Below are 27,528 nucleotides of genomic sequence, written 5' to 3'. Positions count from 1 at the left end.
AGAAAAAGAAAACATTGCCTCCAGTAATCCAGCCAGCGAATACGTTGCCACCACAGTGTAACTGGGAAAACAGTTTAGTAGTATATGAATGGAGACCGGGCCGGATGAATGCCGCTAATACGTCTGTGTGTTAAGTGCAGAAATGGAGTCAGGAGGCAGTTGCTTATCTTAGCAGAAAGATGTAGAGGAAATGGGGGGGGGCAGCTCATCTTTGGTGATCAACAGCTGAGAAAAGTTACTTCCTCCCAAGCCTTGCTGTAACAGTGAAGTTGCTAGATGCAGAGATTGCATCAGCACAGGCCTTTACTAAACTCACTGAGCAGATCTGGCAAGTGGTGCTGTAGGGAAGACGCTGCACAGAAGAGCTGGATGGATGGACACACTATTGTTCAATGAGAAACAGTTCCAATGCAAAAGAAGGGAAAAGTTATATTCTGAATGTTGTTGAAACCAGGTCATCACAGGGTCAGTTCATACGAGCAGAGGAGAAAGGTAGAACAGAGATATTTGCCTTTAAAGGTCCCATGTTTTTCACTTTTCCAGTGTTTTTTTTTTTTTTTTTTTGAAGTGTCGATATCCATAAGACAATATATTTGTATTTTTAAGAACCAAAAATCATCTCTGTGTAGTTTTACATCTCTTCTCTCAGGCTTCTCAATGGAGCTCAAGTAACAACAGATTGGTGAGCCAATCAGAAGAGAGACTGAGCCTCTCTTCTGATTTGCTGACTTTTTGTGAGTGTTTGAATAAAAATATGGCAGCTTGGGGCGTGGCTGAGGGCGGTGACTGAATAGGCTCAGTTTCTGAATACAGGCTGTGTGCATTTCTCTGTGGACTGAGGCTTTGATACTTTCACAGTATTAATATAGAACCTAGACCTGCTTTATAATAAAAAAAGACACAAAAATATCTTTGTACAATATGGGACCTTTAAAGAGTATTCAGTGTCAAATATGAGGTAAATGGACCTTAAAAAGTTGGACGTGATTGAGGGATCTCTTTGGCATTTTGTCTTTACACTGACTTTCTCATCAGTGACAACTGAGCAGTTCATTACAGCAACAGTACTGCCAGTTATAGACAGTCTGGCTAAGCAGCTGCCAGAAGCCTGCAGCCAATAGCCTGTAGACCTTCAATTATTTACATCTTCCTCTGCACCCTGCACCTCCTCCTTCTTTTCTTGCTCTCCACCCTCTGGTTATGATATGCCTTCCCATTGCTCTCCTTCTTCGCCTTCCTTGCCTCCTCCTCCTCCTCATCTCCTTTTCTCACATCCTTGGGAAGCCACTGCAAGAAGGAAGATATTAGCAGGATGAATTTAAATGTCATGTACGATAACAGATGAACAGATCTTCAGAGAGAGGGAGAATGACAAGCAGATATTTGAAACGAAAAAAAAAATACAGCAGGATGACAAATTTGAATATCATCTGCATGTGTGATAAAGAAAACAGTCACTGACACATGTTGCTGTATATTATTTGAATTGGTACTTATCAATGAGAAAAGAATCTGTTCTGCCATAATGAATATGGGTCTTCAAAAGTCTTTCAGTTGACCGAGCCGAGCGCTGAGAAGAGATTAGACTGTTTATTGACGAGAATTTTAAACAGTCATTTGGAGAGTGCCGCTGTTCTGTGAGACAGATGACACAGTGTTTACCTCTGTCATCTCTCTCATCTCTAGAAATAAACACCAGAGTCAACAGTTTCTACTGGTGACAGAAATATAGAAATATAGAGGCACAGGATCTCAGGGTTTATTTTGTGCTGCATCAGCTATAATGAGTATGAACACATCACGAGTATGCACATAGACATGAAACTTTCACCTGGACGCAGGGCTGAACAATTCACAATATTATCGAAATCGCAATATGGCCGAGTCCAACATCCAAACTGCAGGAATTGCAGTTTTTTGATAAAGATAAACTGTGTCAGATCATAAATTAAGCTTTGTGGTGCTACAGAGCCAACAAATCATATTCTCAAGACATCGCATCACAATATCTTCCAAAATAATCAAAATATGATTTTTTTTCAACCAGTCCTCCAGGACGTGTTTTTCAAACCTTCATTGTCATGGTTACAATAATAAAAACACAGACTAGACCAAGGGTGGCATACCTACCTTTGTCGCCATGGTTACTATAATATGGTCATGATTGGTTGGGTTTAGGAAAAGGTCATAATAACCTGCTGCACAGACGACCTACAGTCTCGTTTATCGTACTGTTCAGCCCGAGTCTGCAGTCTTATGGCGCCAGCCATGACTCTGGAAGGACTGACGAAAAGCTACAGCTCACTACAACTTAAATTTCATGTTAACAGTTCTGTCCAACAGCTAGAACAGCTGCTCGGAACACAACAAGAAACACGAGGGGTCAGACAGTCAGACAGGTCGTAAACGCTTATCCACGCCCAGTTTAGTCAAATTTATGTGGTAAAGAAAAAAAACAAAATCAAAAGGAAATATCCATCGCAGTTTAGCTACTGACTTCTTGCTTCAACTTTGACCCACTGTACATGCCATAGTAGCTCACACTTACACAAGTTCCTTCCATTTGTTGTGCAAATGAAGGATTATTAACAATTGACCTTCAAATATACACTCAGGTGCCAGTTTATTAGGTACACTGAGCTAAAACCAATATTCTCCTTTCATCAAGGTTCTAACGTTCAGTTTGAGACAGATGTGGATTCATCTGTATGATCATTTTGGAGGTTGGACCTTGTTTTGGTCCCAGATAACTAACAATCTTCTCGAGGACTGTCCACTTGTGTCAGAAGTAGGTGAACAGGGGATGGCTCTGTGGCTTAATGATAAAATGATGAGCTTCCTGCTGAAAGTACTATTCACATAATTATAATATATATATATTTATCACTTGCACCCAGTGCAAGTGTCTGACAGTGAGCCAGTGAAGCAGGTTTCCCCTGGTGTCATGAAATTCACTTAACACAAACAACAGTTGAATCACATCAAGTCAAATCAAATCAAATAGAAAAATAATCCTACGAGATGTGATACGAAGCAGATGCACACTTGTTCAAATGGCTTCCTGCTGAAGTGTCTCTGAGCAAGTGTCTGAACTTCTTCCAGCTGTATTAGAAGTCAGAGTTATTACATATGACATAAATGTGTTGAGAAGTTTGACTTTAGCTGGCGAGCCGACTGAAGAGAGCACACGTCAACTTCAGTTCCTGCTTATAGTGCTTGTGTTGCAGCTGCTGTTGCTGCTGGGGGGTTGTCTTCCCAGCCAAGATGCAATTTAGCTGCCCTTGGCCAGCATGGAGGCCTCGGTCTCTTAATAACTGCCACTGTTATGAAGTGTTGACAACTAATATCAAGGGATAATTCAGCCGGCCTGTCTGGACCCCCCTCTGCTTTATTAAGAACCTGAATGATTTCTATTTCCTTCAGCATGCAGCCTGATTATGTTTTATTCCCTCTGCCTTTCTGGCTCTCTCAAGTTTTATTTCATCATCTTTTTACCGGTTTTGTACTCTGTCTTCCGTTTTGGTTTGTTTCTCCCACTTTTATCCTCCTAATTTTCTCAGTTTTCTTTGTTATATTCTCTACATTGTTTTAATTTCATTTTCCCTCAATTTTTCTTATTTGCATTCTATGTTTTCTGTCCTCAGCATCAGGAGGAGCTGAGAGTGGGAGCAGTGGGGAGAAGAGTCCCACCAGTGGGTCATCGGCGTCATCTAAGCGGGCTCGTACGGCGTACACCAGCGCACAGCTGGTGGAGCTGGAGAAGGAATTCCACTTCAACCGGTACCTGTGCCGGCCGCGGCGCGTGGAGATGGCCAACCTGCTCAACCTGTCTGAACGCCAGATCAAGATTTGGTTCCAGAACCGGCGCATGAAGTACAAGAAGGACCAGAAGTCCAAGGGCCTAAGCTCCAGCTCTGGAGGGCCCTCACCAACCGGCTCCCCACCCCTGCCCATGCAGTCTTCCGCCAGCTTCCTCAACTCAATACACTCCATGGGAGGGGGAGGTGGGGGAGGAGGGGCAGGCTACGATGCCCCATCTCCTCCATCTTTTGGCAAGCCCCACCAGGGAGTGTCTTACTCCATGTCCACTGCCTATTCCAATGTCCCCATGAAGGGCTGTCCCTCCCAGCAGAAGTATGGTGCCCCTGACCAGGACTATGGTGACCCCCATCCCCACCACGGCCTCGTACAGGCCAACAGCACTGGCTACGGGACTCCCACCAACATGCAGGCCAGTCCAGTCTATGTGGGGGGTGGCAGCTATGTGGAACCCATGCCTGGCTCAGGGCCCTCCATTTATGGGCTAAACCACCTTGGCCCCACGCCACCCCACCACCAAACAATGGACTACAATGGCGCAGGGCCCATGTCGGCCGCCAACCAGCACCATGTGGGCGGAGGGGGCCCCCCAGGTACCTGTGACCAGCCCACACACCCAACGTACACTGAGCTGTCAGCGCACCACACCTCGACTCAGGGCAGAATCCAGGAAGCACCCAAGCTCACTCACCTGTAGCAGGTTTGGAACAAAATGACAACGTAGAAAATAGTGAAGACGACACAGAACAAGTAACACGACGTGACTCACTAACAGACTAACTGAGATGTGGGGACTCCACTGCTACTGCTGCAAAAGGACGGCAGGAGAGACAAAACAAGACAGACAGGAGCCATCCTGTGGTTTGTCCTTTGCTCTACAGTCACAAATCAGTGTTACGTGTTGGCCAGCCCCACCCTGTTTCCACCACCCTCACAAAGAGCCCCATCTAGTCTGATTAGGCCCAGAGCTTTCACTGGTACCTTGAAAGTGCAGTTAATTTAATTTCAACCAAACAGAGGTTGTGTCTGTAAGTTAGTAGCAGCAGTGCAGCCAAACCACAAACCATCCACGTTACCAAAAGAAAAAAACTGAAAAAACAAAAAACAAAGCAAAAAACAAAAACAGAGTTAAAACACACATCCTGCAGTGTAGAGGTAGTTAAATCAGTGGCAGCTGCCAAAACTTTCAAAGAACCTAGCATCCTCATACAGGACGTGAGGAGAGAAAATTGTCTAATTTAACAGTGTATAACCACTTTTTAAATGTCCCATCAGAAAAACAGTACTCCTCATTCATTTTACCAATGTTTACAATTTTTACATGAATATCGACATATTCATGTCAAAACATACTGGTCCCAGGGCAGTGAATCATTCTGTAGACATGGGACACAAGGTGGACAGTCAATTGTCCCCCTTCACTCCCCATAAATAAAGCTCCTCTTGTGGCACAATTCAGAGACATATCAGTAGCTGTGTGGCATAACAACATGTATGCTGAGATCCATTCTATAGTCAGGAATGATTAGTCTAATAATCACAGCACAGTCAGTGACTGCTTTGTTGTGACATCACAAAGTTCCAGAAGTCCTGACGGCTTGTTTTAAGGCTCAGTTTCTGAATACAGGCTGTGTGCATTTCTCTGTGGACTGAGGCTTTGATACTTTCACAGTATTAATATAGAAGCTAGACCTGCTTTATAATCAAAAACACATGGACATCTCACATCAACAATATGGGACCTTTAAGTTACTCAGCAAATGAATTGTGGCATTATTATTTTCCATAGATTTCTGACATATTACTGGACTTTTCCAAAAAATTCTTGCTCAGATGGAGCAAATTGCAGCAGTAGTTCAGTCAGCATGTAGTATTAAAAAGCCTATAATTGCTCTGTTAGAGCTAGTATGTGGTTTAAAATTGTACTTTGATAATAAAATCACCCCCTAAGACGCACACATACACAGACAGCTCTCCCGCCTGGTAAATGAAATAGTTGAGATTTTAATGGGCAGTTAACGAGGTGGTTAGATTTATGACACTGAGCTCTCTTCCCCCTCCAGGCAACACATGCTGTTGTCAGCCGGGCTGAGCTATGTGAAGGGCCCTGCCTCTCCATCAGCTGGAGAGGAAGAACAGAAATATATGGCTGGAGCTGGCAGCACTCATCTTCTCCTGTTCCACCAAGTACATAAAAACCCCCGGATGGTCCTCCCCAGACTGTCTCTTTTTGTCTCCTGTCGTACCTGTCTCTGTCCGTCCAGACTGAATCACAAGTAACCCACTGTCGCCTGTCTGCAGCAGCACATGGCTTCTGAAGGAGGCTTTTCCACCACTCCACTGACACCGTCCCACCAACCCCCCCCCACCCCCACCCCCTCCCCCACCCCCCCCCACACACACACACACACACACACACACAGACAAACACACACATCCATCACTCATGCACATGCACTCACCACCACTCCCATCACTCTAACAGGGTTTATGAAGCTACGAGCTCAGAGGCTAAACTAGCTCCCATAGACACATGTGTGTTAAGCTACGTTAGCTAAACACACCGTCATACACACACAGCAACGCTAAGCTAGCTTCCTTTCGTTGACACACATCCACAGCCGCGTTATGCCAGCTGTTGACAACTTCAAACAAACATGGAAGAGAAATCTTTAATGTTCTTATTTTAGCACATCATCGACACAGGGTAAATAATAAGAGTGGAGAACACTATTTATTTATGTTTGGGTAAGTCATTGCCCTCCTCTCTCTCTCTCTCTCTCTCTCTCCCTCTCTCTGTCTCTCTTTCTCTCTCTCCCTCTCTCCCTCTCTCTCTCTCTGTCTCTCTCTCTCTCTCTCACTTTGGAAGGGTTCACTTACATTAAAGTCCACATTTTATATTTTGTTTTGTTCTCACATATCTTGACTTTTAACGTGGATACAGGGTATATATTTGAACAAAAATGCATGTCCCAGAAATCTGAGCTGGTGTGCATCACACATTTTCAAAACAACTGGGCTTTACTTTGTCTGAACAGTCAGTGAGAGCAGTGTGGGACGACACACACTGAAACTGCACTCCCTGATGCTCTGACAGTAAACCAGTGGTTTTTAAAATGCAGATTCATACAAATGCTTTTCACATCTGGGCATCATTGTTGCACTTAGAGTTTACATTTTGATGGTTAAAGGTAAAAAAAAAAAAATAATAATAATAAAATCTTATTTTGAAGATGGAAGGCCCTCCAATCAAAGCGTCTTTCGTCAATGTGTGTTCAAGTGAACATTCATATCTAAATATTTATTTGTTATAGCCAGTTTAAAAAGACTTTCTGTTTTGTATTATTATTTATCCTTCATGTATTTATATCAAGAAAAAATACTGTACTTTTTTAGTATTTACCTGTTATGAAAGAAAAAAAAACAACGTTGTGTTTCTTCTTGTCCATTGTACTGAAGTTAAATTTTTTAGTTCTTGTATTTTAGAGGAAAATAAGTAGTTTTTATGTTCCTATAATGACCCTTGTACATAAATGTCTTGGCTTGTACAAGGAAAAAGGCAAGGATGGGGATTGTGACCCACCCTGGCATAGTCAGAAAAGTTAGACAAACTATTAGCTGGAAAAAAAGAATGAGACTTTTTGGAGAAGAACAACTTCTTTCTTTGTCATTTGTAGCTCCCTTTTCTTTGATTGTTGAGAGAGTTGTCTGTCAAACAATTCTTTAATAAAAGGTTATGTTATTCAGAGCTATCGTCAGTTTTGTGAAGAACTCGACTCACATTGTTTGGTTAATAGTTTTACCCACAAAACTCCACAAAATCTTAGGTGTATATACACTGTAAGGTGGAAATCTGCTCACACTGACAGTGTTGATTGTCATGTCAACACACAAACAACTGAGACTGTTCTCCTGAAAAAAAAAACGAGCCCACAGGTCGGCTGTCAGCAGGTTATTGTGATCCATAGTTAGATTCTGTTGCTAGGTGACATCTAGTGGTCGTAGTAATTATGACAGGAGCAAAGGGAAAAGTGCGGTGACGTAGAGCAACAAAGTCCACGTCAGGAGGAGGTTGGGGTGGATGGATGGAACATGACACAGGAGAGCGGTGTTCGATTTCCCATGTGAAAGTAGCAGCTTATGTTGTTTCCATTATACATGACTGTTTGACAAAGTTAACCATGTTGTAATTATTGTAAAAATGACAACAACCTTTCCTAAACCTAACCAAGCCATCACCATTATTGTAGTAACCACTGGGGCAAAGGTAGGCAAACGTGTTTATTATTGTAACCATGACAACCAAGGACCGGGGCGCCTGTTGTGGTAGGTGCTATTTCAGGAGACACTGCTGTGGGTCGTATCAGAAGGTTTAAAAAAACAACCTGTAGACCTACAGTTGTTCAGGTTGGTGGACTGGTTGCTTCCAGCTGGAGCAAAAATCATAAAGTATGAAAATATGCTAATTACTGCACGCCCAACTTTTAAAGTAAGTCAAAATCTATGAAAGAAATTATTTTTGTTGATTATCAACTTTGAGCATATTCTTCTAAAAAAGGGCCTCACCTACTAATCTGTTAGTATCAGCTGGGAATCCTTGACATTAGAGTCCAAAACATAAGTGTGCTTTCCTTAATACCGAAACTAATATTTTGAAGATGCAAGACATCACTATTATTCTACCTAAATCCTTCAAAGGAGCTATTTGTAAGTTTTGGTACATAGCTAGCATTAGCATTACCAGCTGTTTACTCACCAGTTTAAAAGAAACGTTGTGAGTTTAGCATCAAACTTTATTCCTTCCGAGAGTTGTCTCAATTATGTTTTGATTCTATTTCTTTCACTTCTTTTCTTCTACTTAAGTTAGCATGCTAACCAGCTAGCTCCAGCCCTGCCGGACTTTCTCATCACTTTCCGATACCGAGTCACTGTAGCGCCCAGGCTGCCCTGAAGAAGTAGCTGCTCAGATGGTGTATTATAACCTCGTGTATAACCTATTGGCTGAAGCCCTTGGCAAGACTGGTGAGTGAACAGCTGTTAATGCTAATGTAGCAATAGCAAAACTTACAAGTGGCTCCTCTAAAAGTGTCAGTAATTGTTAAATCTTGTGCAAATATTTCTTCTTATACATGTTATGTGTTGTGTGCAGCACCTCAAAGTTAGATCACATCGTCCTTCACCATGAGGTAACAAAATTCAGCTCATGAAGCCCAGATCTGGTGAAGCCAGGTCTGGCTTCTTTGAAGCAGCAGGTCTCTCATTCAGGGACGACCTGACGCTGATGCCAGTATTAAATATCGAGACAATACCTCAGGCTAAAAGCGTCACTGTCAGAAAACATTCCCGATTATTAAATGTCAAGCCCAGAGCCACGTGTTACATGTCAGGCATTAAAAAGAAACATCTTTAGCCTATAGGGAACTTTTAAATCTGCTCTTGTCCCCTCTGTGCTTTACAAACCACACAGAATGACGGTGGTTATTTGCCAAAGTGCTTGGTTGTAGTACTTGGCAAACGTGCCAGTCACAGCCTGTTATGCCACTGTTAGCTGGTGGCTGGTGTTCATTTACGGTACTAATACCAGTACCAACCGTTCACTGAAGCTAACGTCAATTACTAGGCTGCATCACAGCTAAAGTCTAAAGTTACATCCAAGAATAATTCCTCTGCTAAAACCTAATACCTATAGTTAAAGCTACAACTGTTGCCACTTGATTTTTTATCCTTTTTCACAATTAGGAGGGAGCCAGACCTTTGGCTCTGTGGTTTTTGTCTGATAACTCCAAATCAAAACGTTCAAACCCCATGTTGATATCAGTCAAATCTGCCCTTACAGAACTGAATATGACAGATGTTTTCAGCAGCGATAACTGTCACAGCTGCTGAAGAAAGTATAAGCCAGTTTCTCTGCAAAATAAAGTGAAGGCATCTTGGGTTCAACCCTCTCAAACATGCAAACCCATGCTGCTGAAGTGTCCTTGAGCAACACACTGAAACCTGACCTCTGCACTTGATGTTTCACATGAGAAAAATCTGCTGCTCTGCGTGAACATTCCTCAGGATCCCTGATGAATTCAGAGTTTAAGAGCCAGCCCTGACTTTTACAATGTTTTAGCTACTCTGAAAATGGAGACACTGAGATGTGTTATTTTATTTTCATTATTATTATTTATCTAACTAGTTTTTAAGTTAAGTTTTAGTGAACAACCCAGAGCCCTCAGACTGTCCAGCAGATGGTTGGAGTTGTGTGTGGGTGTCATTTCTGAGTTCAGAAACCTGTGGACCATTCAGTCCAGCCCCTGTTTGACTATTTAAAAATCTGAAATGATTGTTTTTAATAATTGACTGTTGAGTGTTCGCTCCCTGTGTTGATTTTTTTTTTCTGAATGGTGAATTAACACTCTCAGATAATTCACCTGTGAGTTCAAACTTTCAGACAGACACAAGCTGACCCTCCTTCTTTGTGTCCTGTGTTCATGTTTATGACCAAAAAAAAAAAAACCCTAAGGCCTGCGCCTTGGTCTAGTCACGTGGTCTCTAAATCCCTCTCTCTCTCTCTCTCTCTCTCTCTCTCTCTCTCTCTCTAACTCTCTCGCTCTCTCTCTCGCACGCGGCGTGTGCTCACAGGCCTCAGAGCAGCTTAAAACTTGGAACATAAATCAGGCTCCCATAAATAATGGCCGCACTTCCCTTTACATCTCCGTTGGACTAACAGACAATAAAAACACCAATAAGCAGAGATTGGATCTAATTTATTGCCTCATAAAAACAGACGAAGAGCTCGGCTCGGCTTCAGCGACGCAGGCGCAGCTGAAAACAGTCCAGCTCTGACTGTACAACACACTCTCTCACACACACAGAACCACAGACTGACTCGCATCATGTTCAAATCACAACTGTAATTTCATAAGATTTTAGGTGTAGGAGGTGTAGACAGAGGAATCTGTTAAAAACGGTCAGATGTGAGCAGATGTCTAATTATAGCATGTAGTAGCTATCAATTGGATTTAAATCTATAACGACCACCACAAATATAAAAATAAAAATAACAAAAACGACAACAATTACTATTATTATTATTATTATTATTATTATTGTTTGTAAGCCCAACACAAAATACATTATTTTTACTTATAGCAGGTTAAGCAGAACGACGTCTACAATTAATAAATGATTATGTAACATCTGAAGCTTTTTCATTTCACTGGAAACAGGCCTTAGACCAATCACAATCTCAAACATCAATTATTATTAATTACAAATTAAATTAATTTCAAATTTAGTTCCTAAAATTGAAAAAAGAATTAAACAAAATAGAAAGTAAAACAAAAGTACTGATTTTAAATAGAATGAAATAAAATTTTAATTAAAATAAATGAATGAAATTAGATGAGTCATACAGAGTCTCCATCTTCAGAAGCAGACAATCCGCACTTCCCTTGTAATGACGGAAACACCAGCTTCTGCTCTCCACCAGATCCAAATACACTTGTCGGAATTTTACATAAAAAAGAAAAAAAAAACTACTTTAAAATAAAATCGTTGACTTCGAAAAAATTTGACAAACAATACTAAAGTGGAGTAGCGGGTTGTGTCAATGGAGCTCAGTCAGCAGCTTGTGTGTGCTGTGTCTGGGCTTGTGTTTGGTGTGTGTGTGTGTTCAGTGTTCAGCCCCGGCCTACTCACTGCCTGCGCTCAATGGCCCTCACTCCCACACACGTCCCTGCCTTTTCTGGCTCTCTTTAGAGTCAGCGGGCGAAGCCTGGGAAATATGTGCGAGCCAGAGAGAGTTTCTGTCTTTTTTTTTTTTTTGGTGGCTGTTTTTTTAACAGATAAAATATTTGTGTGTGCCGTTTCTATGTGCGCATATTTGACGCGCGTAAAAGTGCGTGAAAATGATTAAACAAGGCAAGCAGTGGAGCTAAAGGAGAGAGCTGGAGAGAGATAGACTGGAGCTTTCCTTGTTATGTAGGGAGAGAGCGGAGCTGCTGTCAGGCTCTTTGCAGGGAGGGAAAGATTGATCACCGCACTTCTTTTTTTCCACTCGGGGCTCCGCGGGCCCTCCCCAAAATATCCTCTGCTAAATTCCCGAGGTCCTGATCTTTATAAAAATCTACATGTGCCTCCTGTTAAGTGTGGAGGCCACGCAGTGCCTCCCCGCTCACTGCTTCACTCACCTTACTGCAGCTGTATTATTATTTTTACTATTAGGAGGAACACGTTCGCCTCCTTTAGTACCGTGGAGCGACCTCGCTGTGAACTCTCACACATTTTTTACACACATACAGCACTGGGGGGGTGGGGGTGGTTAGCTCTCTGAGTGCAGGGACTATTTCAGGTTGAGATTATATTTAGACAATATATTTTCTCTCTATATTTAGAAAACACACACTCGAAAGCTTCAACAACTATTTTTAAGTTGAGTAATTAAAAACAGGAGGAAGTCTATTAGATTAAAAAAAAAAGTAGACTTACACACCCACAGGCTCCCTGCCTCTGCCTCTGGTCTCATCTCCCCACAGTAAAATCTAAGTTTCTGTCTCTCTGCTCTGTTTGAAGCCAATCTGTCTCATCTTCACTACCGCTGAGTACAAATCTTCATCACCCTCTCCTCCTGAGCTACTGCGCAATATAAAAGCCTCTCCAACTTTTATGTGTGTAAGTTGGGTATTTCCAGCCTCTGTCACACTTTATAAGATTAATGAGCTGAGTGCTGTAAACATTTTTTTTTGAAGGAGCCATATTGCAAACAGAGCTGGCGAGCTCCATTCACCTAATGTTAACCGTCATTACATCACCCAGAGGATCGAAGAAATGTTCCCGAGCTGCTCTATTGTTTGTGGGCCGGGATGCGCCGACCCGCCGCCCACACGGCGCACATGGCGACCGGCCGCCTTCACGTTTTTTTCCCCCCAGATTTTACCCCCCGGTAAGACAAAACAATAGCAGCTATCATGTGGTATCGCCTCTCTTTGCCACAGCATTTGGTAGAAAAATAATAACGCTGCTTCCCACAGCCATCTCTGCCGCCAGGCCCCTGCCCCGATTGGCTGTTTTGGCTCACATGACCAGGAATTGGCTGCAATTTCGTCCCATAGTTCTTCAGTTTAGCTTACCCAGGTCCCCATACGCTAGTAATATCACCAATATACACAATTATTATAGCCACCGCATTTACGCCATTGCGGTCGGGAGCCTATATGATCGTGCGATTTTTCTTTTCGTTTTAATTTTTTAGGAGACCATATTGTGTTGTGTGCTTGTGTGGTGTGTGTATGTGTGTGTATATGTGTTTTGTTTTGTGTTTTGTGTTTTTTTTTCTGGGGGGGAAGGGATTGTTCGGGGGTCTCGCCGTTCGAGGGTGAAACCGGTTTGAGGGAGCTATGAATTTTGAATTTGAAAGGGAGATCGGTTTTATAAACAGCCAGCCATCCCTAGCAGAGTGCCTGACGTCCTTCCCCGCCGCCCTGGAGTCATTTCAAACTTCATCAATCAAGGAGTCGACAGTAATTCCGCCTCCCTTCGAGCACACCATCCCCAGCCTCAGCCCCTGCACAGCCAGCCAGCCGAGACCGGCTGCTAGGAGCCAGCAGAACCGGAGAACCTCCGCCACTAATGGCCTCCAGGCGCACCACCGAGGCGCCCAGCAGCCCGGACCGCCAGGCCAGGCCCCTGCCTCGGTCACGGCGACCCCGGCCGGTCCGCTGGCCCACGAGTTCCCCTGGATGAAGGAGAAGAAATCATCCAAGAAGTGCCCCAAGCCTGGGGGCAGCTCCAGCGGTAGTGGATCCATCATCCCCCCCGCCTCGTCCTCCCCGTCTCCGACCGCCTCCGGGTACGCTTCGGCGGGCATCGAGTCACCCACAGGTCGGTATGCTGGGGTGTGCATGTGTGGTAGGAGTGTGAGGGGGTGTGCAGCCTGTGCTTTGTTTTTCTGTTTGCATCTTCATTTCACATCCACCTCACAAATAACCGAACATTCATCCCATGCAGCTTGGATTGGAGAGATGACATTGCCTTTTTCTTCCTCAGCCTGTTTGTATGTATATATGTATATGTTGTGTGTGTGTGCTTGTGTGCGTGCTTGTGTGCACTGTGCAGTGCTGTGATGCTGTGTCAACAGGGAAGCCATATCTAGACCCCTGCATTATGCTGCAGTGCTTTGCACACTCTCTCATCACGCATTTAAATATGCACCATTAACGTCTCACACTCATCTCTGTCAACGAGAGGATCAGTGTGTGTGTGCATCTGCTTTACACTGAGTGCAAACCGTTCACACCAGCATCTCGTTATTTCTCCACCACCTGCAGCTTAAACCTTCAAAATGCTTTGTGTCCACATAGAATTCTTCTCTGCGAGCAGAAGGTGTTTTTTTTCTTGATCCGTCCTCCATATGACTGCAGCTGCAGTGGGGATCAATCTGTTCATTGGATGGTGTGATTTCAGATCATCGCCCTCATATTATATATTCATAGCACAACTGAGATGGTGGCCATATTGGATTGATGTAGGAAATATAATGGCGATGCAAAGTTAACGGACTTGTGGAGGTGGGGGTTGGGGGTATTGGCTATAAGATACAGCCACACACACACACACACACACACACACACACACAATCTGATTTTCCAGAGGTTTAGATCATTTCTGTATTTTCAACTGACCTTCACCACAACCTGTATTTTTTTTCCCCAAAAAATGTCCTCTTGTTTTTTATTATTACACGCACACACGATCCCACCCACATTCATTTCTAATGATTTCTAAAATTCTTGTTTTCCTTCATTCTTTGCCAATTTCCTGCCTTTTCTGATCTCATTCATAAAGTTACTTATGGTCTTATTTGTGTTTCTGACAGAATCCGCCACATTCGTTTCACATCGATATTCCCACATTTCCCGGCACATTTCCTCCCTTTCCCATGATGTATTTATTTTCTTCCCGCTGCAGCCTCTCACTGTGCTCGCCGCACTTTACAGAAGAGGAAACCCCATTCTGACATTATGATCATCTGTCTTTTTTTTTTTTTTTTACAGTCATATGTTTGGCTGCCACTGTAATTGGAAGGAGTATTTTTTATGAGACTGTTTTGTGTTTTATTATTTACTAGGCTTTTGTTTTATTATGGAGAAGGGCCGAGGGGATTTGTGCTCGATGCTGCAGCAGCTTATTTCTTGGCTTGAAATCTTATGCGCCGTAAAATTGTAGCGCTTATACATGATTTTCATGAAACTGATTACAATTTGAAATCAAAATATAAAAATTTAATTAAAAAAAGAGAATGGCTTAAAATTTTGCACAATAAATAATCCGCATATGTTTTCTTTGTCTCCTTCTTTCATTTGTCTATGTCTCCCTGCAGACCCAAGCCAGGCCGGTCTGGATGGTGGAGGAGCCGGGTCCCGCCGGCTGCGCACCGCGTACACCAACACGCAGCTCCTGGAGTTGGAGAAAGAGTTCCACTTCAACAAGTACCTTTGCCGACCCAGGAGGGTGGAGATTGCCGCCCTTTTGGATCTGACCGAGCGACAGGTCAAAGTGTGGTTCCAGAACCGGCGGATGAAACACAAGCGCCAGACCACGCACCACAGGGACGGTGGAGGAGGAAGCCACGAATCCAGCGACCCGGGCGGGTTTGAACCGCTAGAAGGGGCCGATGCCTCATCTCCATACTCCAGCCAGCCGCTGGAGGCATCTGGCACTGGGGAAGCTACACTGAAGGCCGAGGCGGGAAGCGGCGATCCATCTTCGGCCACAGCTGCCACCGCCTACACTAATGACAGCGAGGACAATGCACAGCCCACGCCGGAGGAGGTAGGCCGTTTGAGACGCCTCGAACGCCCACCGCTGCCCGGGGACTCTGGCTCGCCTGACAGCGCGGCGACTCACCATTCCCCGCCGTCGTTCACCGCCACGAACTGCGCCGACAACCCGGGCTTGGTGAAGCTGAGCGAGGACGGGCCCGCAGCAGCAGCAGCAGCAGTAGCAGCGTCCAGTTCGTCATTCCCCGAGCAGCGAGACATCTCCATCTCCTCCACCGGCTCCGCAGTTCACACCCCTGCAGCCTCCTCCTCATCCACGCTCCCTGACCTGACCTTCTTTGCCGGGGACGCCTGCCTGTCACCCAGCCTGCAGAGCTCCCTGGATAGCCCGGTGGATTTCTCTGAGGAGGACTTCGACCTGTTCACAAGCACATTGTGCACCATAGACTTACAGCACCTAAACTTCTGAGGGCAGCTGCAGTGTTTAAACATAAAGGAGCGGAGGAGTGGAGGGACGGACAGGCCTGTGTGGGTGAACAATCGACGGAGGAGACAGCACTCGGCGAGGACTCTGTTATTTGAAAAGAATGAAAGCTTCTCGGCAACATTCCTGAAACATTTCTGAATGAAAATTACCTTCGTTTTGAAATATGCTTTTTCGTCTTCTTGCTGGTTTTTATTTTGCGGATATAACGTAGTTTAAGAGAGATGCGTTTAATTTTATGTTGTTTTTTTTTTTTATTTTAAACATCGAAGGGAACTAGTTTTTTTTCCACTATCGAAACGTTGTGGATTTTTTCTCCCTCTTGTCCAAATTGCAGGTATTTATTGCCTTTCTTGTTTCTGTTAAAATGATTAACCATTATAAGTATGTGTGGTATTATTTCCTCTAGTCCATTCTGGTGCAGCTTCATTGGATCCTTAACTTCTCAGGAACTGTTCACGGAGTCTAGGTGCAGATAGCTGGACTGCTTTTAGAAAAATATAATCTGAAGAATGAGTTCATTTCTCTCTCTGAACGAGACAAGAGGAGAGGGGAGCCCTGCTGATGACCCGAGTTTTAGACCCTAGTTTATTTATTGAGATTCTTTAATAGTGAAAATCCAAATTATTTATTGTATATATATTTTCATAGTGGAATTATAATGATAATAAAACATACAAACATTTACGACATGAATAATGTTCTTTTCTTTTATGAATTAATGAAGTGCTGAATATCATAATAATATTAATGAAGTGTGTAGGACCTGTATACACACACACACACACACAGATATATATATATATATATATATATATATATATATATATATATATATATATATATATATATATGTATGTATATATATATAAGGCCTATTTATTTATTTGAATGATTGTATCATTATTGGTTTTATTATTATTATTTATTGTCTTCTATAAATATCTTTTAATTCTGGCTCATAATTTGGATTGAATGCAGATTTCACTTTTAAAATTGTTGGCTCCATCTCGTTTTCCCACACCACACAGAATAAACATATAGGCTGATATGGCCCTGTATGGCCCTGTATGGCACAACTTATGTGTGTTTACACAGAGATAACCGTGACTTTGAGAAAGAATGAACTGATAAAAAGAGAGAAAACAGTCTGAGCACATAGCAGGATCTGTTTTCCTCTGTCACACATTAGCTTAGCATGGTTAGCCTTCTGCCTCTAAGTAGGGACTAATGCTTTGCATAGCATGGCCCTCAATGCACTACAATGTACAATGCAGCCTTTTACTGAGTTTGTGAGATCCAGAGCTAAACACAAGGTGACATAACTCACTTTCTGTTTGTAGCATGTGAGTATCAAAGTTCACTGTAGCTTAGCAACGCTAATTCTCCCCAATTATTAAGCTAGTGTGGTTAATGTGACTCTAACTATGAGTTAGGTGCCTTCAGTGTGTGTGTGTGTGTGTGTGGACATGATGTTAACCAGCTTCACCTCCTCCCATAGAGTCAAAATGGCGCTGAAGACAAAGCAGGATGTGAACAATGAGCAGTGGCAGCCATTACAGGATGACTGGCTCACTCTGACAGGCATGGTGTGTGTGTGTATGTGTGTGTGTGTGTGTGTGTGTGTGTGTGTGTATGTGTGTGTGTGTGTTTGTGTGTGTGTGTGTGTGGGAGGGAAAGAGAGCAAGTCAAAAAGACAGGGGAATGGCTTGCTTTTTAGCTGCAGATTTAAGACAGTGTTAAGGCTGATTGTTGCTTTACTTATAGTGTATAATTATTATTATTATTATTACTATTATCATTATTATCATTATTATTATATAATAGGCCTTATCTTTCACAAATGGTGAAAAAACTGATACTTGCTCTCTGCAAAGCAAAGACTCAGAGAAAAAGGAACACCCAGTTGGCTGATGTTATTAATGCTATAATGTCTGGTCCTGAACTATAGTTTAATAAATCCTGCTGAATGTTAAATGGAAGCTACAGAAAGCTACACTACCAAGAAGCTGCTCCATCAATTATTTTATAAAACAGAGAATCAACCACACATTTGCAGTGCATTCAAAATGAATACAACAGTGTGTTTAGTGAAGAATCTATAAGCTGAAAACAACCAACTGCCATTGGTTCAATCTGGTTTCCTTTTTTTTTAAAATAGCCTACACAACTCAGCAAATAATAAGATCCCTGAACTGAGAGACCTACATATTGACTGTATCTCTTTCTGATTGTTACATGTTAATGTTATATAACTGTGATAAAGTTGGCATAACTGTTGGAATGAGAAAACACACAAAACTGCACTGAGAGGAACCCTTGCACATGAACACTCTGATGAGTCACATCTCACTGATGAGCATGCATGATTTCAGTTTTCACATGTCTATAAGTTGTTATCCCAAAAACAGAAATCGTTGAAATAATGCTGTACATATCAAGAATAAGCAAAAGATAAGTACACATGGACATATGGCCATAAAATATATAAATACCAATTATTCTGCAACTACTACTAAATCAGAAGTATGTTCAGGGTCAAATCCTAGCTGTGCTTTAATATAATTGTGTAACTAATATGGGGTTTAATAAACCTGAAGTTTCTTGATGGTTTGGTTTGGCTCAGGCAGCAGCACAGTGAGATGAGATATGACAAATGCATGTATAACAATTTCTAGGTTCCTGAAAGATTTTATTTTGATAATTTATTTAAGTGAAAAAAATCACAGTGACTTGCTGTCATATTTTATTTGTCATAGGAGCTCAAATGGCTGGATACTAAAAGGATCAAAGAGAGTTTCATCTGGACAAGAATTAGAATTAGTATTGTGTCTTAATATAATGGGAACTGGTGGCATCATGTCAGCAGAAAACAGTAGTGGCCCCAGTATTGGACCATAGAGAACTCCACTAATCTAAGTGCTATTTTAAACATATGAATTTAATATTGACCCTGTGATTCTCATCTACTGCTCAAGACATTCAGTAAAATTTAAGTGACCAACAGTATTGACCACTGAGCTGTGACCAATATCACCTGATCACTTAAAAGAAGATCCATACTGAGGCTCTTGATACTGAAGCTAAGCTAACCGGTTCCTGGCTCCAGCACCGTACTTACTGTAGCTACATATGTAAGAGTGGCATCGATCTCCCCATCTAACTCTCATAAGAAAGTTTTTTTTTTGTCAAACTATTCCTTAAAAGTATTAATAGTCACATATGAGCTGCTGTGGACAGAAATGCAGTGTTGTATCTGCATATAATAGTAATAGTAATAAGCATCTTGTAGGGAAAAGGAAAAACACATATAAATTATGATGTAAATGCACGCAGAACGCATTGCAGCACTGTGCTATTGGACTGGCCAGGCGACATCTGAGGTTGGGCAAGCTTCCGCTGTGATTGGTTCTCAGGCAGGTGTAAATGCAATCTGTACCATTTTGCCACATTCAAGAAAAAATACTGACCAACAAATTGAAAAGTCATCTAAATCTGTCTCCTCCTTCAGCTGATGCTAATGTGAGGCTTCCACAGTTACAGAGTTTTCAGATCAAAATCTCAGGACAGAATTGTGTTTTCCAAATGTTTTTTGCTAGTGCGTGGCAAAGCAGCATTTCTTGGTAGCCCTAATGTTGCTGGAACACACACACACACACACACACACACACACACACACACACACACACACACAAAACATCAATAAACCATTGGACATCCCCTGTGACAAAGATACCTACTTGATTTGACTAATTGAGACTGCTATAGTTTTGCATAGAACAAAAGTTGTGTAAGTCTCATATTTATTGTTGAATCTCACCATGAGGAGATGAATTCATGAGTAGTAAGGAGAGGATTGATAATTACTAAATGTGTCATACTGTATAGCAAATATGAAACAAAACAAATGTATTAACATTATATTAAGCCGACATAAAAAGTGTATTGATGACAGGACTAAGTTTAGCAGAATGAAGACTGGGATGTACATCATACATTCACGGCAACACACGTTCCCTCTTGCCTATAACATCCGTCTAAGAGTATCTTGTATACAAAGAGATTACAGCAGAGTACATCTCTATGCTGGGAGACGTATCTAACCTTCTGAGTGCCTGTGTGTGTGTGTGTGTGTGTGTGTGTGTGTGTGTGTGTGTGTGTGTGAGGGAGAGTGTGTGTGTGTGTTCTCCAATAATCTCTCTCTTCTGGCTGTCACCGCCTGTCAGCCTAGCTGCCACATTGTGATACACGAACTCCTCCTTTATCTCTTGCATCACCGTCACCATCACTGTTATGATTTCTGTTGGTGTGTTTGTGTGTGTGATATTGCATAACTCAGATGTGATAGATCACCCACTTAGCAGCAGCGGTGAAATATGTGAATGGTAGATTTATATCACCTTGGGCATCAAGAGGAAACTTTACCCTCAGACACACAGACAGTTGGTACTGCTACACTGCTCCACTCAGACGTTTGCTGTTGACACACGTTGCAACCTGCAAGTCAAGTGATAGGACAAAAAAGAAGAACAAGACCTGTCTCCTCATGGTAGGTATTACACTGCATGGTTCAACATGATAGGTTCATAATGGTCTCTGAAAGTAAACAATTGACGAATTATTGTATTATTCACTCATTAAGTTATAAAACTCAAGAATCCATAGCATATCATCACATCATACAGTTATCACAACCTTTGCTGCTTTTATTTCTTAAAGGCTTATAAGGAGCTTTATAGAATTCTTAAAGTCCCCATCCTATCATTGTCAAATGTGGAACCCTCCAGGTCACATACACTGAGAACAGACTTCACAGTGATGTAGGAGACACCTTGTGTCCAGTAGTTGAACATTTTAAATGAGCAATGTTTGCATATAGATAGATTTAGGATTTTATTATATTATTATTATTATCCATGTCATTATGTTTATATACAATCAAAAAACTGGTAGCAAATGTAATTGGGGATTACATTTTCCAATAACAGAATAAGGGCACATACTCTGAAGTCGCAAATGTGTTGATACAGAATCAGTAAAATATTGACAGACAACATATTTGACAAATATATGATCTTGGCCTAGGCTTCAATATCCACTTATAGTGACTACAGCATTATTACACTTGTTTACAGTTCTGTTTAGGCACTCAAAGAACTCATAGAAGGTTAGGGAAAGACTGTAATCTGGTTTAGTACAGAAAATGTTAAATGAAGCCTTCATCTGATCGTCTAACTGCATCTGGAACATCCTTTTGGACTTACTTACATACTGTATATGCATATCTTTACTCAGCCATGTACCCATGTGTACAATATAGCCATCCATCCATCCATCCATCCAAATCAAGAGAGGTAGCTGTCCTGATGTCCCTCTCTGGACTACCTTTGATGATATTCAAGGTAAATGATGTTAAAGCACCATTTTCCAGTTCCTCCTGGGGAACCCTGAGGCCTAAGGCTGAGCCTGGCAACCCTGTGGAGGAAAGTCATTTTGGCTGCTTGTATTTGCAATCTCATTTATTTGGTCACTACCCAAAACTCCTGAATATAGGTAAGGGTTGGAACGTAAATCAACTGGTAAATTGAAAGCTTCGGCTGTCAGTCTGACACTCCATTTTATCGTCACTTGAAAAGGACCCTGAGCTACTTAAACTCCCTCACTTCAGGCAGCAACTCACTCCCAACTCTTAGGGAGAAATCGGCACTTTTCTGAAAGAGAACCATGCCCTCAGACTTGGAGTTATTGATGCTCCCCCCAGCTGCTTAACATTCAGCTGCAAACCATCCAGCCCATGCTGTAGGTCATAGGTTGATGAAACCAACAGAACTGTATCATCTGCAAAAAGCAAGGAAGTGGTTCAGAGGTCCCCAAGGCAGACACACTGATTCCCCAGGATTCATTGTTGTGTGTTGTATGTATGTATCTGAAAAAGTCATTGCACTTAAGTCAGTATTTGTCCTGCAGAGAATGAAAACTTCTTGTAATGCACTATTATGTGTAAATGACATATACTATATTCACTATATATCCTCTGTTGGGAAGAAATTCTGCAACACAGAATCTGAGGAGCTTTAACATGTTCTAGATTCAACATGAATTTACCACCTCCAGGATATTCTTAGTGTTTAAAATTACCCAGGGCATTTATCTCTGCCAATTATAGTCCTTTATCTACAATTGTGACTTATAGAAGAAAAATAGTAGTCATTCCAAATTCTAATATCCACTGTCTGGCTTGCCTTTTGTCATTCCTCCTCTTTCTTTGCCTAATTATGAGGTATTAAATCAAACCCATGGTTTCTTTCATGCTCGATAAAGCAGGGGATAAAGCAGTCAAGGGGCAATGTTCATTTTGACCATACTTACATGAATTCAGACTTAAAAAGGGATGCAAATCGATCTATGATTAGCTGCTTTTATCTTTGAAGATAATGGCCCATAGTTTACTTTTTTGGAAGTTCTTTAGGCAGGGTTATTTCTAATGATATAGTTTCCTACTGGAAGTCGTATCTGGGGCAGTACAATTTAGTGTTTTCTATATATTGGGCTTATAATCTGATATATTTCTAAACTCAACCAGGGATTCTATTAATGATTTTTCAGGCTCACTAAAATAAACTGGAACATCATCAGCGAATCGTGTCACCTTCTGTTCAAGCCTTGCCACCTTGATGACTTTAACAGCTTCACTCTGTCTTTTCCTAGAGGTTCAATAAACAAGGCAAAGAGGAGAGGGGAAAGCAGAAAGCCCTGCCAGTTCCTCTCGCTCCAAGTTAATCTGTATCCCAAGCTGTAGGCCTGTCAGATACAGTCTGACATTCTCTAATAAGTCCACACTCAATGAGCACTTTATTAGAAACACCATATAGATACTAGTTAGGGCCTTAGTTTGTCATGGCATTGATTCCATAAGATGTTGAAAACTTTTCTGGGGAGACTGGGGAGGCCACTAAAGAACACTAAACTCATAGTTATGTTCATAAAACCAGATTGAGACAATGATGCACATGGTCAGCAACAAGACCCAGATAGACTGTGGCATTCAAACAATGATTGGATGGTATTGTGCCAAGAATATGTGCCAAGAAAAACATTCCTCACACCATTACAACACCACCAGCAGCTTGGACTGTTGACAAAGGGCAGGTTGGGTCCATGGATTCAAATTCTGCCTCAGCAGAAATCCAGATTCATCAGACCAGAATATGTTTTTTTCAGTCTTGTTGAGCTTGTGTCCACTGCAGCCTCAGATTTCTGTTCTTGGTGACAGGAGTGGAAAATGACATGGTCTTCTGCTGTTGTAGTCCATCCACCTCCAGCTTGTAACTGCTGTTGATTCTGAAATGCTCACCAAAGTTGTGAAGAGTGATTATCTGGTGTTCTCAAGGAAAGGTGTTCTGATTTCTTTCTATTTTATTTTAAGAAAAGAAGAGAATATGTGCTAAAACCCAGTCTTTTAATTTAGTTTGTTTGGATTGGCTTATATTTTGTGGAAAAAAGCTACTCTAACTTCTCTTAGTTGGATTCAAAAACCCATTGGCATTAATAAGTTATTTCTCCCACACTTGCAGTTTTCCATATAGCTTCATACTCCAAGTGTTGCCTTCCCCCATTTCATAGGTTCTTGTTCCATCTTCATTAAAGACTCTCAACTGATCCAACTCAACTGGCTGGAATCTTATGTCTTTTTTCCTTCAGGAACCTCCATGCTTCTGCATATCAGAGAAGCATCCCAGTCATGGTGAAGGCTGATTTTTCTTTCCTGAATGTCAAAGTTCTGTCCAAGCAGCTTCTCCACAAAGGAAATCACTGCACTTGATCAACTCTCAAATCCTTCAGGGACTGTATATTCTCACATTCTCCCTTCAGCGACCTTCTTGATCCCTTGGCTTCGACTAGAGATGCTCTTGTGGCTTTAGCATTTCTGCTATCACCTCTTTCGCACTTTTCAGCCTCTCCTCAGTCTATACTACCTTTTCATTGGCTTCATATTAGTTTTTTGCAATTTCTCATTTCATGTCTTCAAACTGGGGCAGCGTAGTAGTGCAAGAAGGTTCTAGGTTCAAAGGCCTGGGCCCTTCTGTGCCCCATGTCTGCGTTGGTTCCCTCCGGCTTCCTCCCACAGTTACAGTTTACAGTAATGTAAAAAAACAATTACGGTCACATTTTCAGAATTTTGGCATTGACTTGGTACTGAAGCATTGATTCTCGTGACATCCTTATCTTAATCAGCACAAATAGTGTTTAGCAAGCCTAGTTTAATATTCACAGGAGTTTCTGATACCTTGTGTAGTGTGCATCGCTGCCCTTGAGGAAATACATTCATCACACAGACAGTGGAACAAATCACATGTCAAACAGCCAAGAATTATCACTGTGAATGAATGTCATGATGAGGAGCTAAAAAAGACTAAAAGTCTGAGATTGATAGACAAGCTAGACAACCATGGGCTTTACATTCGATCTTAATGGAAGTATTTCTTATTTCACTTTCACAAAAGAAAGGCTTTAAGGATGAGGACTCTATGTTTGTATCATGGGGAAGCTTCATCAACACCACTAGTCTGAAAGTGTTTTAATATCAAAGAGCTTTTTACAAAGATCTTGTAATCAGGGCCATTGATATTCAGCCAGTATGGTGATGTCTTTGGATAAGCTGCAAGATGTGTGACATCACATTACATTCTCCAAGGCTCTGACCTCTGACCTCTGCCCTCATGTAGTATCTAATGCTGATGTTTGAGAAACTGAAGCATACTGTTATATACTGTATATATACTGTGAGTAATATGTCACAACTATTCACAGCATCAGATAAAAGGCATTCAGAACCATCACTTCTCTCACTCTCTGTTTACTCAGTTATGTATATGTAAAGTGAGTTTATTAGCATCCAGTAAGCTATGACCTGTTTTCTGGGTGAGTCGAAGGCAGACAATCAATGTCTCAGCCTCTGAGGGTCCCATCAATACACCGCTCTGGTGTGTGTCGGAGAGAAGACTGGATAGAGGTCTCTATGAATGCAGACACACACGCACACACACAGCTGTGTATTGAGTTGTCAGGTGTGAGCCACGGAGGATACACACCCAACACAAATCACCGTGTGTATGTTAATACACACAAGTCACCTCTGCAGTCTCTCAGGTCAATAAAAAGCCATTCCACAGGATTTACTGGTATTTACCAAGGGACCAACACAGACAATTGTCAGTCAATCCAACTAGCACCAATTAACAGCCAGTAAATAGACTGCTGAGTGGTCAGCTCAGGCCACTGATCAGCAGCTATGGTGTTTAATCTAACTACTGTTTGAGATAATTAAATGATAAAGAAGCAACTAAACCATTAAATATGAGATAAGAGAATTGTGGTGACCTCAGCAGAGTCTGGACCAGCTACAGTTTGCGCCAATATGCAATTCTCCAAAAAACGGTATAGTCTCAGTACCGGGGTCCTCACAAAGTCTGGATTTAAAGCATTGTTTTTACCTGTAATTTAAACATTGACATTATTAGCACGATAATCAAACTGTTACTGTTGGCTGAATTAATACTTTGACATGCTATTTCTTGTATCTATTTTTGTGTTGCTACAGGCAGGACAAGGACTAGTTGGAAACTAATTCACCATAATTCTGCAAATAAAACACAATTGCAGTTGGAGTCTTATTTTCATTTGAGTAAGATTTCTAAGTTTCTACCTTTGTAGTTTGTACCTTTTTAGATTGTACAAATTTTCTTAAAGGTGCCACATTGTATAAAGGTAGATGTCCATGTGTTTCTTGATTATAAAGCAGGTTTAGGTTCTATATTAATACCGTGAAAGTATCAAAGCCTCAGTCCACAGAGAAATGCACACTCTGTGGACTGCCAGGACCCCTCTGGCAGGAGGCTGCGGTCCTTCAGGACCAAAACCTCTCGCCACAAAAATAGCTTCTTCCCATCTGCTATTAGCCTCATCAACAAGGCTAGAGAGCCCCACTGTTGCTGATCAATTGCACCAATCACCAGAAAAAATTCCTTGTATGTGAAAACATACTTGGCAATAAAACTGATTCTGATTCTGATTCTGATTCTGATTCTGATTCTGATTCTGATCCTGTATTCAGAAACTGAGCCTTAAAACCAGCCATCAGGACTTCTGGAACTTTGTGATGTCACAACAGAGCAGTTGCTGCAGTCAACCAGGATTTGCCTCTCATCTGATTGGCTCACTGACCTGCTCCAGCTCCAGAGAGAAGCCTGAGAGAGGAGATGTAAAACTACACTGAGATAGTTTTTAGTTCTTAAAACCACAAATATATTTTCTTAGGGATATTAACACTTCAGTACCGATTACCATCATAACTACTACAAATGCATGGGCTTTTTGCTTAATTGTTAAATTATTTGTACAGGTATGGCAATGGATTATTGAATGGGAAAGGCTTGCCCACTGAGACTGTATATGTACGGTCCCAGATTTGTTTGCTCTGCCCCTATGCAATACAATTACAATTTTATTTTTTCATGGCAAATTTAGGAATTTATTCTTCCATTATAAATATCTCAAAGAAAGATCTTTATGATGAATTTCAGTGATGTTTTTTCTTAAATATATATATAGTAAAAGCTGGAAATCATCCATAGGAATGTAAAACTGTAAAAAGGGCTCAGTAATTTCCTAAGACAGCTAAGACAGCTAAGACAGCTGGTTACTTCAGTTTTTAACAATCTTTACTCTATTTGCAGAAGTGGATCAATCCACATTTGGTGCTCTTGTCAGTGTTTCTGGTGACAGGAAGTTGTATGTGGAAGTGAGTCAAAATAAACTACAGTCTTTCTGTTTATGGTAATGAAGGGACAGGTCACCCAGTGCAGCAGTGTGGCTTATTGGTGAATTTTAATATTTTCAGACACAGTTGAGCACTGTGGCTCAGAGAGAGAAGACCCCTATACAAATTAAATACAGTATATGTACATATGAAATACAAATATATATGTAAAAATTATATATGAAACCTATAGGAAATTGGAACAATTTCATAAAGTGACATATACTGTATGTCTGGCCCTCATAAATATCTATGTTAATGTATATATACCTATATTGTAGACATGTATTACATTAATATATATATCCCAAAGCCTGTTAATATATGTTGATAAAATATATATATATTAGGGTCCAAAAGTCTGAGAACAATTTCCCAGCATGGGAAGATAGACATGTTTAAGTTAATGAGAAATTAATGAGAAAAACATTTATAAGCACGTATGTTGTTTTAATAAACATATAAATTGAATATATATTGCTAACACATATGGTCACATCATCTTATTCCATATCAAAATTCGTCATATAGATATTTTAAATATATGCTCACGTACAATTTTACTATGGGTATTTCATATATGTTATAAACTTAACTCTTCGTATATGTTTGTATGTGATTATAATATATCCCCTTATAGT

General features: G+C 41.4%; 2 protein-coding genes across 7 annotated transcripts in view; both read left to right on the top strand.

The window, feature by feature from the left end:
- Positions 1-7,567, top strand: part of hoxb3a (homeobox B3a) — a 54,812-nt gene extending 47,245 nt beyond the window's left edge. For 5 of the 6 annotated variants that reach the window (XM_071474859.1, XM_071474858.1, XM_071474862.1 and 2 more), the window contains one exon: positions 3,645-7,567. In XM_071474859.1, coding sequence (XP_071330960.1) covers positions 3,645-4,516 — 872 coding nt within the window. In that variant the 3' untranslated portion in view covers positions 4,517-7,567. The remainder of the gene's footprint in view (positions 1-3,644) is intronic. The other variant, XM_071474863.1, reaches the window with a different exon arrangement.
- Positions 7,568-7,708: 141 nt separating this feature from the next.
- On the top strand, positions 7,709-16,786 carry hoxb2a (homeobox B2a). The gene is made up of 2 exons (XM_071474864.1): positions 7,709-13,686; positions 15,185-16,786. The coding sequence occupies exons 1-2, from the start codon at positions 13,203-13,205 to the stop codon at positions 16,051-16,053; spliced, it is 1,353 nt and encodes a 450-aa protein (XP_071330965.1). The 5' UTR covers positions 7,709-13,202; the 3' UTR covers positions 16,054-16,786.
- Positions 16,787-27,528: the final 10,742 nt, after the last annotated feature.

This window comes from Trachinotus anak, unplaced genomic scaffold, assembly GCF_046630095.1.
Source record: "Trachinotus anak isolate AG129_WGS33_773 ecotype Australia unplaced genomic scaffold, CSIRO_AGI_Tana_v1 ptg000003l, whole genome shotgun sequence".
NCBI lineage: Eukaryota > Metazoa > Chordata > Actinopteri > Carangiformes > Carangidae > Trachinotus > Trachinotus anak.
Note: the sequence above shows the minus strand (reverse complement) of the source record. Positions and strands in the feature narration are given on the sequence as shown.

Excerpts from the sequence above, each read along its gene's own strand:
- hoxb2a (XM_071474864.1), top strand. The coding sequence starts at position 13,203 with ATGAATTTTGAATTTGAAAGGGAGATCGGTTTTATAAACAGCCAGCCA. Across the intron at positions 13,687-15,184 it reads GGGCATCGAGTCACCCACAG|ACCCAAGCCAGGCCGGTCTG; the intron begins GTCGGTATGCTG and ends GTCTCCCTGCAG.